This window comes from Parus major, chromosome 8, assembly GCF_001522545.3.
Source record: "Parus major isolate Abel chromosome 8, Parus_major1.1, whole genome shotgun sequence".
Taxonomy (NCBI): Eukaryota; Metazoa; Chordata; class Aves; order Passeriformes; family Paridae; genus Parus; species Parus major.
The window spans coordinates 19,667,161-19,679,979 of record NC_031777.1 but is presented as its reverse complement, the minus strand read 5'-3'; the positions used below and the strand labels follow the sequence as shown (position 1 = coordinate 19,679,979).

The 12,819-nt window shown below is 37.1% G+C and overlaps 2 protein-coding genes across 2 annotated transcripts in view; one reads left to right on the top strand and one right to left on the bottom strand.

Annotated features, from left to right (window-relative positions):
• AK5 (adenylate kinase 5) overlaps positions 1-12,819 on the top strand; it is an 81,236-nt gene that overhangs the window by 14,348 nt on the left and 54,069 nt on the right. The window contains exon 5 of the mRNA XM_015635792.3: positions 3,562-3,753. Coding sequence (XP_015491278.1) covers positions 3,562-3,753 — 192 coding nt within the window. The remainder of the gene's footprint in view (positions 1-3,561; positions 3,754-12,819) is intronic.
• PIGK (phosphatidylinositol glycan anchor biosynthesis class K) overlaps positions 1-12,819 on the bottom strand; it is a 148,031-nt gene that overhangs the window by 96,436 nt on the left and 38,776 nt on the right. The window lies entirely within an intron of this gene.

Here is a 12,819-nt window from a genome sequence, read left to right as displayed (position 1 = left end):
TTAATACCTGTGATTCTAATAATGTTTTTTGTATTATTACTGTTGTAAAAAAATTGAGAACAGTACTCAGATTCTGTAGAGAACTTTCAGTTTTCAAAAGCAAAAGGAGACAATTAAACCTAATTAATGAATTGTCCAAGGCATACCTTGTTATTATCCTCATTTTACAATTAGAAAAAAAAAAAGAAAGAAATTAAGCCCAGGATGCCCAGGGTTTGTTTTCCCATTTTCATAAACAGTGACTGACTTCTACAATCAGTGCAGTTTGTGGGGAACTAAAAGCAGATGAGAACTTGCACACCTGATGGAACCACGGCGGCATTCGGATCCTTCCCTTCCTGTGGGGCTGCACCTCCCCAGCCACAGTTCCTTTAGAGACCTGAGATTGGTTGTGGTTAGGCTGCACTGTCATGTTTGTGTGAGACTGAAGGAGGCCCTCTTCCTGATAATTTCATGAGCAGTCTGTTTATTCTAGGTACTCTCTGTAAGATTTGATGCTGTATGTGAAGTCTGGTGGTGCACAGAAGCTCCAGCCCTGCACTTGAGAAGCTCTGGTATGACTTCCTAGCCAGAGTAGGTGCCGTCCTGAAGTGCCGAGCACTGAAAGCAAGGCCAGCTATGGCTTGGAAAGTCTGAAAAATTCTTACCATCTTTCTGCCACTATTATTAGGAAAACAGATATGTAATATTAAATTAAACTACTCACTTGTATAAACTCCTTTTGTCCTCCACTTTACTAGATCCTGAGTCCCTGTGTAATGTATGTTAGGAAGCTTCAATCAGCTGGATATCTACACAGGGATTTGAGATGTTTCTGTGCTCAGTCTGCTGCAAGGTATATCAGCCATTCCCTTTCATCAGACTGTGTTCCAGGACTAACAGGCTTTGAAATCTGTAGCACTTTCTTTCAGAATCTATCTGTGTCATAATTTGGGTTTTTTAGTTCTGTATGCTTTTTGAATTCCCAAATTCCTCATTATTCTTCTATTACTAGTGAAGCAACCTTATTTAACCAAGCTACTTTTAATAATGTCCATATGGCATTAAAGTCTAACACAGAAACTTACTTTCATAGTCTTTCATGTGAATAATTATGTGCCTTAAAGCTATTATGTGGTAGTAAAATTAACTTTCATAATTAATTCATCCCATGAACAGACAGAGTAACTGTCTGTTTACAATAGTCTGAAAAGGGAAGAGAAAGTTACTCTGGTTTCTTGATGCTGAGGGACATGTGATAGAGGTAGGAGAGAGCTTCTCTCCCACTGGAAGTTATTTTAAAAAAACAGGTTATAAGGTTAATTGTTTCAAAATCTAATAGATACTCATAAATAATTACCAGAACTATTGTCTTTGTAGTTTGTGTGCTCATGTCTCCAATCATCTACAATGTGTGTAAAAAATAATTTGATTTTCTTTTAAATCCTATTTAATTTTCTGTAATGATAAAGAGGCCACCATCTTTCTTGCTAATGCTGCTTTTCAGACTGTCCTTTATTGTTTGAAAATGGCTCTGCTTTTTCACCACTTTCTGCTTCCTCACATCCATATACTACTCTGTCAGTGACCTCATTCGTAAAGGCTAATGACCAGCACCTCAGGCTGCAGAAATTGTATTGGTTTCTTTTGACTTCCTAAGAACCTTTTTTACTCAGACTGACAGTAAAAAAGGCCAAACTATACTTCATGTTGTATTCACTCAAATGACTGAAACCCAACTTAGATAGGATTTTGGGTTTTTTTAAACTTAGTTATTAATTTTCCAGATTCTCCCATGGGAAGTTTTGACTACTCAGTCTAGAAATATGGTTTTCTTTATGCAGTTTAACACCCTTGGGTAGAGAGACCTAGACAAAGAAAGTATTCAGAAGCTTAATTGCTTTGTTCTGGGCCTCAATAACAATATATTATAGCAACTTTATAATTAACATAAAGATAGAAATCAGTTATTATTTACACCATAGTAGGTAGAATCCATGTGATACTGGTGTATAGCTCTAATTTGACTTTCAAATTTACATTGCATCAAGCTGAACAAAGACAAAATTATTCTGTAGACAGAAAACATCATGAGAAAAATGTCTGTTTAACATTCTTGAGCATCTACCATCATTTGCATTGTAACTAGGTTATGTCATTTCTAAAATAGGAAGCCACTGTTTTTACTAATATTAGTTAAAATTGAAGTATGAACTTTTTGGTTCAGGTAAGTAAAGACAGCAGAAATGAGTTTGTGCTTGTATGCAAGAACAAATAAATCCTTTCTAATGTGTAATCAGATAAAAGCTTGAACTGTTTGTTTTCATCTTAAATGCTTCTTACAGATAATTCTAATGTGTTTGAAAAGATAGCACTATGCTAGTGAGAACTTTAGGAGAGGTAGATTTCTTTGCATCAACCAGATGGAGGAAAGTTATGAACAAAGTTAATATACATTTGTAGCTGCATTTTAAAAATCTTGCAAATTCAGGTATCTGAGTGACTTTAGGGTGAGAGGAAGCAAGTCACAGGTTGCACCAGGGGAGGCTTAGATTGAATGTTAGGAAAAATTGCTTTATGGAAAGGATTGTCAAGCATTGGAACAGGGAAATGGTTGAGTGACCATCCCTGGGAGTATTTAACAAATGTGTTGAGATTCTTTGGCTTCTGTTGTTTTCACCATAGGTACTAAGTAGTAGTGACCTCCAAAGATTGCCTGTGAACATTTGTCTTCATAAGAAACTGGGTCTATCACTGCTTTCCCCACATCAAGCACCAGAGATATCTCTTCTTTAAATGCTCAATAGCATCTTATAAAGAAGATTTAACTGAGAAAGAGCTAGAATGAAAAAAATTTTGTTTATCTCATTCCTTTACTTCCTGAACCATAGTGCAGGAATGGGTGTGACACATACCAATGCTCACCACACAGACAAGAAAGGATAGGGGAAATTAAAACCCTTTTAGCTGCCCCACCCAACCTCTTGAAAAGTGTACTGAAGCTTTAGAGAGATTTAGAGAAATAGAGAAAGTGTTACAAGAAACCGTAGCTATTGGAACATGTCTGTTTTCACCTGATCCTAACCATCAGTTAGCTTCATAGTGGCTGCTGGATTTTAAATAACACCTTACTTAAAGAGTTTCCAGACAGAAACATGCAACCATTTTCCTGCAGAGTATGAGACATCTATATTTTGCTCTTTAAAAAAAAAAAAATTAGTAGGGGAGCGTTCTGGTAATGCAAACGATGAACATAGGCTAGAGAAGGTTTTTGCTGTGAAGTAAAATTATTTAATTAAATTTTCTCCTTACATATCAGGTGAAACAAGTTGACTAACCTCACATAAGATCAACAAGATCCTCTGTCCTGGGTTGATTATGATGTTAAATTGCCCTAAACCAGGACACCCTCAATTAAGGCCACAAACTTCCCGTCAAAAAAAACCAGAAAATTAATGCCTACATCAAGTTCGAACTTATGCAAATGTAACATATCTGAGCCTCACATAATAATGGAATTGCTGAGTCCTGTAATGCTGGATAATCAACTTAATCAGACTTATTGAATTGCTCTTTCCACAGATCTGTACCCCAGATTTGGTGGTATTTCTGGCATGTTCCAGTCAAAGGCTGAAAGAAAGGTTACTGAAGCGTGCAGAACAGCAAGGAAGACCTGATGATAACCTGAAAGCCACCCAGAGAAGATTAATGAATTTCAAGCAGAATGCAGTCCCACTGGTTAAATATTTCCAGGAAAAAGGGCTGATAATCACAGTAAGTCCTTTAGTGTATACCTCTGAACCTTAATTGTTGTGGCTGTACTTGGCTTCTTGTACCTTTTGCTTTAAGAAAGGCTTGACGAGTCTAATTCTGTTTTAGGTTAATAGCACAGCTACTCAAGTGTTTAATGAAGACAATGAATTCATTGAGCAGTTGACAACAGTTGAATTATTGGCATGTGCTAAGTTACAGACTGTGTCTGGTTGTAATAACACACAGAACTTGGTGCCACATATGGTATGAGAGCACAGATGGCCTGTTTCATTTCTTTTGATACCCTACATAGTTCACATTGGTATGTGCTCTCACAGCAAGTGTGACTCTCTGTGTGCTGGTCAGACTCATGACAGGTTAAAGCATCCTTAACTGCAAAGTCATCAATTGGAATTATTCGCCTTAATTATGTACTTCAGCATCTTTCTGAATTTCAGGATGGAAATCCCAGAAAATTATTACATTAGCTTCTCCAGAGAGTATGTGTTTAGGTTTAGGATTATGATTAATTCAGTTTTTAAGGATGAGAGGACTAAAATTTCTGAAAGTCTTTATTGTTGAGGAAGTGTGTATTTTGTGATGCTCCTACAGCCTTTACAAGTGCTCCTATGGTCTGCACATTTAACTCCTCAGGAAATACATGCCTTTGTGCATAAAGGAAGTGGGGCATCTGGATAGAATTGCATTTCTGTTATGGGACCTTTACAACAGAAGATTTTGTTTTTATGGATCTTTCTTCTACTTTCTAACTCTGCTTCTTGAGAGTTCTGAAGATAGTTTAAATTGCAATGTTCACCTTGGATAACCTCTTTTCTTTTTGAAGAAAGCAGATGTTTATGATGGGTATAGAAGTGACAAAATGGCATATGAACATTAAATTACTCTACTACGGCACAAAGGAAACAGCATATACAGAAAATATTGCACTTATTCATGCTATTTCCCCAGAGAAGGAGGAAGAAAGAAAGAAAATAGCATTCATCCTGGTGGTTATAATGCTGAACCTGGAAGACATTGAAATACTATGCAGATGAGAGCAGTGTAAGAACTAGAATAGCATAAAATAGAATTACACTAGCCTAATTCCTAGAGGAGTGAATCCTTGAGGCAAGGTCAGACAAGGTCAACATTGACTAGAAGGAAATAAAAAGATTTACATTTTTCTTAAATCCCCACTTGCACCTCGTCACTGCTATTCAAAACCCTAAATCTCAGACACTTCTAGCCAGCATCACAATTCTACTCAGGGGAGAAAAGCAGAACCATTTGTCTTACAGAGTGCTATAATTTTAGAATCACAGCTCATATTTTATACATGTACTTAATAAATATATTGTTCTTCATCAATAGCAGACCAAAAGAGAAAAGAAAAAAATCACTGAAATATAACTAAATATGATTAATAAGCAGGCATTATATATATATATAAAATTATAATCTACTGTTAGACACTTTATGAGCAAGAAATAAAAATCTAAATTCCCAAAGAAGATTAATTTTCATGCTCCAACAGTTATTCCATACTGCTTTAACATACTTTGGTTAATAGAAATAAGAGCCACATTCTTCATTACATCTCTTATTGGTTAAGTTCCTTAGCTGTAAATCTTTCCCTTCATCTTTTTTTTCACATGATCTGTGGCAATTTGCTACAGCACCCAGGTTGTACTTGTTTGATGCTCTGTATGCCTTATGTTCTCAGTCTGTGCATGGTGTACCTGCTCTCACAGTGTGATCCTGGTTTCTGTTTTTAAGGTAAGAAGTGAGGCCCCCATCTATGGTACTTCTAAGAAATAGGGAAATACAACTCTGTCCTTTCTGAAAAACTCCCTGGTTGGAATAATGATATGTAAAGTTCATTATAATTAACAGAGTAAATATGTGATATTTTCATGAACACACAGTCTGTGTTTAAAATTTATTTTAGCAATCTGTCAGTAGTCTAACAAATCAGAACCTGACTTAACTCAGATTTAAATTCAGAAGGTATCAAGACTATAAAGACACAGTGTTGGACAGAGAGTATGTAAATAGATGCATATGCTGCCATTTACTGTTTCAGGAACTTTCAACAAACATTAAAACATTATGTATTGTTTACCTAGACAATAACTGCACAAAAATTGCCTGGTGGTGGTGGGAGATATTAGTTAGATTAAGTTATAGGAGGGAGAACATGTAGGTACATAGGTGACCTTGAGTACTCTGATATTTAGCAGAGAACTTCAGTTCTGGACACAGATTTCCAAATCTCCAGTTTATGTGGAATGTAATTCATTATAGATAATGGTGTAGTTCTTGGAGATCATTGGGTTACAAAAATCTTTCAGTCAACAATTATTAATGCCACTCTCAGAGAGCTTAGATGTTCTAAGCTGATATGTTTGTAGAACATATCCCGTGGTCTAGACAGAAAAAAGTTTACAGAGTTCATGGTCTTAGCAGTAGAAGTTTCTCTTACTGGAGGCAGGATTTGGTCCAGTCTGCCTTACTGACAGTGATTCTATATAAACTTAGAACTTCAGTGTCAACCTTGTTACATTAATAAATCTGTGTGCATTTAAGGGGAGAAAATGAAAGACTGGCTGTAGTGAGACAAAAATACTAAACATTAAAAGAAGACCCTGGTCTTTATTTAAACAGCCAGAACAAGACAGCATCCTGTGGCATCCATGAAATGTGGACTTCTCTGATATCCTCATTGTTCCACTTGTCCTTTTAGGGAATTTACTGTACTTATGAAAACATTAAAATGACATTCAGATTAGTCAGAGAAGTAAAGAGAACCCAGAAAAAGTAGCTGAAGCTGGAAATTGATTCTGAGCACAAATTTAGAAGTTAAACAGTTGTGGGTGAGGGAAGTAGCTGTCTGCCCTCATAAGCATCAAACAAGCCTAATGGCTGTCAACTGTCACAGAAAAATTCCCCACGGAACTGTTATATAATTTTTTTCTCTTGTTTTGGTTAAAAAAGGAGTTTTGCTATAGAACCTGTACATTGAAATTAACTTTATCTAAAGGCTGTGACTTACCAAAATGCTGCTGAAAATACCAGTTATAGTTTATTTATAAAGTTTCTCTGTTATCATACAGCTGCCCAACTTGAGGTGTTGGTTTGGGCTTTTTATTTGTTTGTGTCTGAATGCTGATTCCATAAGACTTGCGCTTACTCATTCTTCCTTTAATTTTTGGCCCTTCCCCAGAGAAATGTAGCTCCTGCAGTCCTTTAAGCAGCTCCCAAGGTCTACTCAAATCTCACTGATAGCAAACTATTATGAAAGGCTTCATAGGAAGCCTCACCCTGCTTTCCAGGTCCTAACAGGAGCCTCTGCCAGGCACGTCTCCCAAACTGGAATCCAGCTCAGAGAATCTTCTCTTCAGTGGAGGAACATGCATCTGGTTTGGCAGAACAAAGGATGAGTAGACACCTTTGTTTTCCTGGTGCCGATATTTGCACCCATCCATGCAGTTTTTGCATTAAACAGTCATTAAAAAAGAAAATTTTAAAAATCCCACTCCTCCTTCCCTGAAGTGATGCTAGGAATAGGGATTGTTAGCCACCACCTCCCCCGCGTGCTCTCACCTCCCTGCTGCAGGCAGAATCCCATTTATGTGCCATCTGATGCCTGGATCTTGCATCCTCGGCTGCAAAGTGATACAGACTTGGCAGGAATGGTTTCCCTCAAATGTAGCCTCATTGGTATCTGAGCATGGCCTTTCTTCCCACAGGTCAAATCCCCATGGGGATTTGAACCTGCTTTGTTTTCTAGAGTATTGAGCTGAGATTTCCTATTAATTGGCCCAATGCCACCAAAGTATTTTCAGATGCCTCTCAGTAGTTTCAAAAATACAGCAGCCATGAGCACAGTCTTTTAGGAACATTTTCAATGTGTTTTTAACCTGACTACTACATGGGATCTTGAGAGTACTTCTGACTTCTTGGTCATGACCAAGTGGACATGCAAAGAGGAACCCAGATAGTCTGTAGCATCTGGAGCAAAACTTCAATGTTTTAGGACATTTTTAAATCAAACATGCAACGTAGGCAGCTGTTTGTGGGAACCTTGAGACCAGAGGTTTTGTTTCAGATTCAGGGGTCTTCTTTTATTTTACTGTATGGTAAATCATTATCTGGCTCCATGAATGTATATGGTTATATAATAATTTAAACATTTCTATAGAGAGAAAATTAGAGGTGGGATGGGAAATAATGACTATCACATTTTAATTTTTTGGTGATTCAAAGCTGTGAAAGGTAAGTTGAAGCCTAAAACAAGTAACCAGAGCTCTGCAGTCAGGGAAAGCTGTTACTTAAAATTAAGGTTTTCTGTGTCTCTCCTATATTTGATAGCCCTTTTGCAGAAAAATTGGGCTATGAGCAAGAACCTCAGTAAGTGTTTCCTGTAAAACTGCTGAACTAGAGAAAGTTTACACATGTTCTAATCTCTGCTAGGTTTTACACTGTCTCAACACTATTTATGTGTTACTGTTTTGTGAGATTTTGAAGAAAAAAGCAGGTCTGTAAATGAATTTTATCTAGAAATAAGTGTAAATAAACTGTTTGTAAATATATGCACATTTTATATGGGAACGATAGATGAGCAATTTGTGCATATATAGAAGCATGTGCACCATAAACACTTCCAAGCTTCAAAATATTTTCAGCTTCCCATTTTATGCTTTATGTCAACAAGTATATCAGAAATACCAATGTCTGCCAGAGAATGACCAAGGATGGAAACTTGCCATCTGTGTAGATAGAAGCATGCAGAGGAACCTTGAGGGTAGAAATTCTTTGCTGAGGTGAATAGTATCAGTGCAACACCATGTTCTTTTCTAACTTTGGAAGTATGATAATTTAAATAGATATCAGCTTTTTGAAAGCTACCCTGCCTTTGGTACACCCAGTGGCTTGAATGAAGCAGAAGACTTTGAAAAAAATGAAATAAACTTTGACCAGTTTGGCTATAGAATTAGGCAGTGATGAGTGCATGGGCCAACCTGATTTAGGAACTCCAGAAGGAGAGAGGGAATGCTGGTTTTGACAGCCATACTATCCCAGATTTTATCCATTTCTGTCACAGTGAAAGCTGATACATGTTTAAAATTAACAGACTATTTTTTTACAGATCTGAAACTAAAACTGAGATAAGTAATTAAGCCAAGTTATCATGCTAAGGAATGAACTGTAGATGTTTAAAATAACATGTCCTAAATATTCTTCAAGTTATTTTAAACAGTTCATCTTAAGGTAATTAAGCTGTGTCCTTTGGGTGAATAGTAGCTTTTAATTTCATTCTGGTAGTTAAAGGGATGCTAAAAGAAGATTAATTTTTCTTATTTAGATGAGATATATTAAGAAACTAGATTGGAAAAAATACTTCTTCCCTGGGAAGACCTTTTATATTGAATCAGGAATATTTATCATCCATAAGCAAATTTTCCTATCCTGAACCACAGCTGATTTTATGAACATCCAGCTGAAGAACCAAAGCTGCATTTCAGCCCTGCATTGCTGCGAACAATAAAAACCCAATTTCTTACCCAGAGTTCCATTAGTGATTTCCAGATCTAATTGCCACCAGTGGATCTTCCCACCAGTGAAAAGTTTATAGTCGGTGACTTCCTGGCTTTATGGCAAAACCACTTTGCTCTCATTTGGTGGAGGAAATTTGCATATTAACTCATTAGAGTTGCCACTTCAGTAGAATCAAGATGGTCTTTCAGATCTCACACTCACAGTCCTATTAAAATGTTACTACATCTGATAGCTTGTGCTCTACACTCCCAGTATTTAACATCCTTATTTTCTAATCTATCATTGCTTACAGCATCTAAGTTGCTATCATTAGCTGTTGTTAGATATTTCTATTTCCTTACGCAAGTGGCAGCTGAACATTTTTTCTGCTATACTATTCTCAACTTTGATTCAAAGCACAAAATGAGACTGAGTGAACTGGCCTCTAGAAATCAAATCTCATATCATTCTGGGGTTATCTGAGCATTTGCTCCTGTTCCTTCTCTCCTGCAGATGTACCCTGAAAGAGAGGGGAGACGTAAAATATTCCACTTTTTTATTTTTTAATGCATCATAAAGATGCATTTATTCAGATTTGTGAATGCTCAGGTATTGTAATGATGGAAGCCATTTAAGTGTCAAAACTGTCAGCAGAAAGTCTGATGATCTTAACATTACGGGCTTCTGGCACTTTTCTCCAGTACTCTGGAGTCTTATTTAGGCTTAACAGGGTTAGATGCAGCTACAGTGTTGGTGGAGAACAGAGAAAGCTGAAAAGTTACTCATCCATTGTGTGACTCAGGGTACACACTGCACTCGACAGCACTGAAGTGAGAACTACAGCCTTCCCCCAGGGCATTTCCCCCATTGCAGAGTATTCTTTTGAGCATTTCTGATAGCTGTTTGGAGGACTTTTTATTTTTTTCTAATCCAGCTAAAGAACATCTACCAAGCAGGGCTCTGAAGAACTGTATGAAATGCTTCCTAATTAGGAAAAACCAGCACTGTGTCAACTCAGGCACTTCACTGAAGCAATATATCCTTGCTCCTTACATTCACTGATACTTACACATCAGATAACCACTAATATGGCTACTTTGTTTTTCTTATAACTGTGGTACATTTAGTGTTAGTACAAACATCTTTGCACAGCATTGCTTTTTACCAGGTAGACATAACCTAAAATTCATGGCAGAGATTCTCTTGTGAATCCTGTGTGCTTTGTCTTTGCTGTAACTATATATGCTTCTGTATACTTCAGCTCAGTTATCATCCTTCCTACTTCCAGGGTTAACATTTGTATCTTTCCATCTTACATAGCACTGCAGTTTGTTTCATTAATGGCCAGTGAATACAACTATCTGTTTACCTGTCCTCACCATATCACATTCTGCAATTCAGTAATCTACTTAAATAATAAAACAGGAAAAGAAGCCTCACAAGACATAACACTGAAATAATTGTCAAATAATTGTCACTCAAAATTATTGTCATTTTCTGTGAAGGAAGAACGGTTGTCTCCATTCTCAACTGTTCATCTCTTTTTGTGCCAACAGTCAGTCACACCAGTCACAGTAAAAGAAATAAAGAACTTATTGCACAAGATGTGGCATCTTTTCACTGCAACTTGCTACGATCAGTTATTTATATCTAGGATTGTTCATACATATGCTACCCCTCGATCTGTTTTGTTAAAAATAAAATTGCTAAAACTACATTGTTTTTAGACAAATCTTAACATTTTTTCATTATGTACTCCACTGAATTTCTCCTCCTGTCTTTAATCAGAATGTAAAATTGAAGCTCCACGTTCATGTTTTCAATACCAGTACTTCAAAATTCTCTGCTCTGTATAGCATGCCAGGTCTTGTCTTGTATTATATCACCCATTGTATTTTGGTAATACTGTAGTTTTTCTAATGCCAAGGTCATCTCCCATCTTACCACTGCAAGATCCCAGTTAGACAATTTGAGAAGATAATTTCCTAGCTTCCTGCCATGTCCTGCCTTCTGGGCTTTTTTTGGTCTGCTTTACTGAAAAGAACAGACTCTGTAAATGCAGAGTCCTTACTAAAATGGAACCAAGAATGTGGGCAATACAGCTCTTAGTCAAGTTGCTTATTAAATTTATTGGTCCCTAAGACATTAGAAAAAAATACCCAGCAATCCTCTTTGTAACTCCAGCCTACTGCAAGAATTTCACCATATAGATTCTACATAATGCAGATTCACATAACCCCAAGGCAGGTCATTTCTTTTTCTTTTGCAAGAACATTCTCTCTGCTTTCTGTCAGGCTCTGTCGGTCGCCTCGGTCTGCTGTAATGGCCATTAAAGGTTTCATGGGCACTTTAGCTTTCATCTCTGACCCTGTTCATGGGGTGCAAGACACAAATGAGCTCAGATCTGGTACTGTGAATAGAGGGTTTCCTTCATTTATGCATTTCATGTTCCCTCACACCTCTTGATCTTTAGAATGAGGGTCAGGAGCCATGTGAATTCTGAAATGAGTTTGGTTTTAAGGACTATTCATTATATCCTTGAACTACAGCCAGGAGACCACTCATCAGAAAAATCACTAAATTTAGTAGGGTGAGTGTAAAAGAGAAGAAGTTAAACAAATTTGGGTAGCCTCTCACAGGTTAGGTCAGCACTTGGCAACAGACAGCATGTCAGTGTTTCTTGGAAAGATGCCTCTGCTGAAACACTGAGCTTAACAACCACTCATGTTAGTGGAACTTTTGAAAGAATTTATTTCTTGTTAAAGCTGCACAACAATTTGTTATAACCCCAATCTAATAACATACCTTGCAAATATTAATTATTCCTTAGGTTTAAAGGTTATAGTTGCTCATTTTACATTGAAAAAAATTCAAACAAAACTGCAAGATTCCCTTTTTTCCCATGAATTGCACAAGCATGGGGACCTTTGCCCATTTAAAAAAAAAACTGCCTTGGATGAAGATTTACTAGAAGATAACTGATATTTGACATATGAAACAAGGCCTAAATCTAAACTTTTTTGAGTACATGATTTGGCCTGAGTATGAAAAGGGACAAATAAAAAAGTTTTAAGCAGGAATAGAAGCTTGTGAGAATTTCTTCACTGGATTATGGATGAGAATAAACATGTAGAGAGTGTCTCACCCTTCTCTAATTTCTATATTTACACAAGTTGTACTGGTCCGAGAGGAGGGTGTTAAGTGAACCCACTGTAAAGGAAATACAGGGAAGTACCAAGGGTCTCATTACACAAGGCAGAAGAGTGTTGAGCTAAATTAGCTGGTGTGCAACAGCCAGTGCTTGCAGAGCCAGCAGCTAATGGGCTCTCTGCAGACTCCTGATTCTCACACTGGAGGGAGGAGGAGGCCAGCAACCTCCTGAGAGCCACTGAAGGGCTTCTAAAGAAATGGGGGCTACTCTCTTCTGTGTAGAAGGGTCTACAAGATCTTTTGTTTTATGAAGTATTTGTATTTAGTCAGTTCCTTATCTACCTTGGCATAATTTTAATAGACAGTAAGCTTTACAAATAATTAGGATCTGCCTCCAAA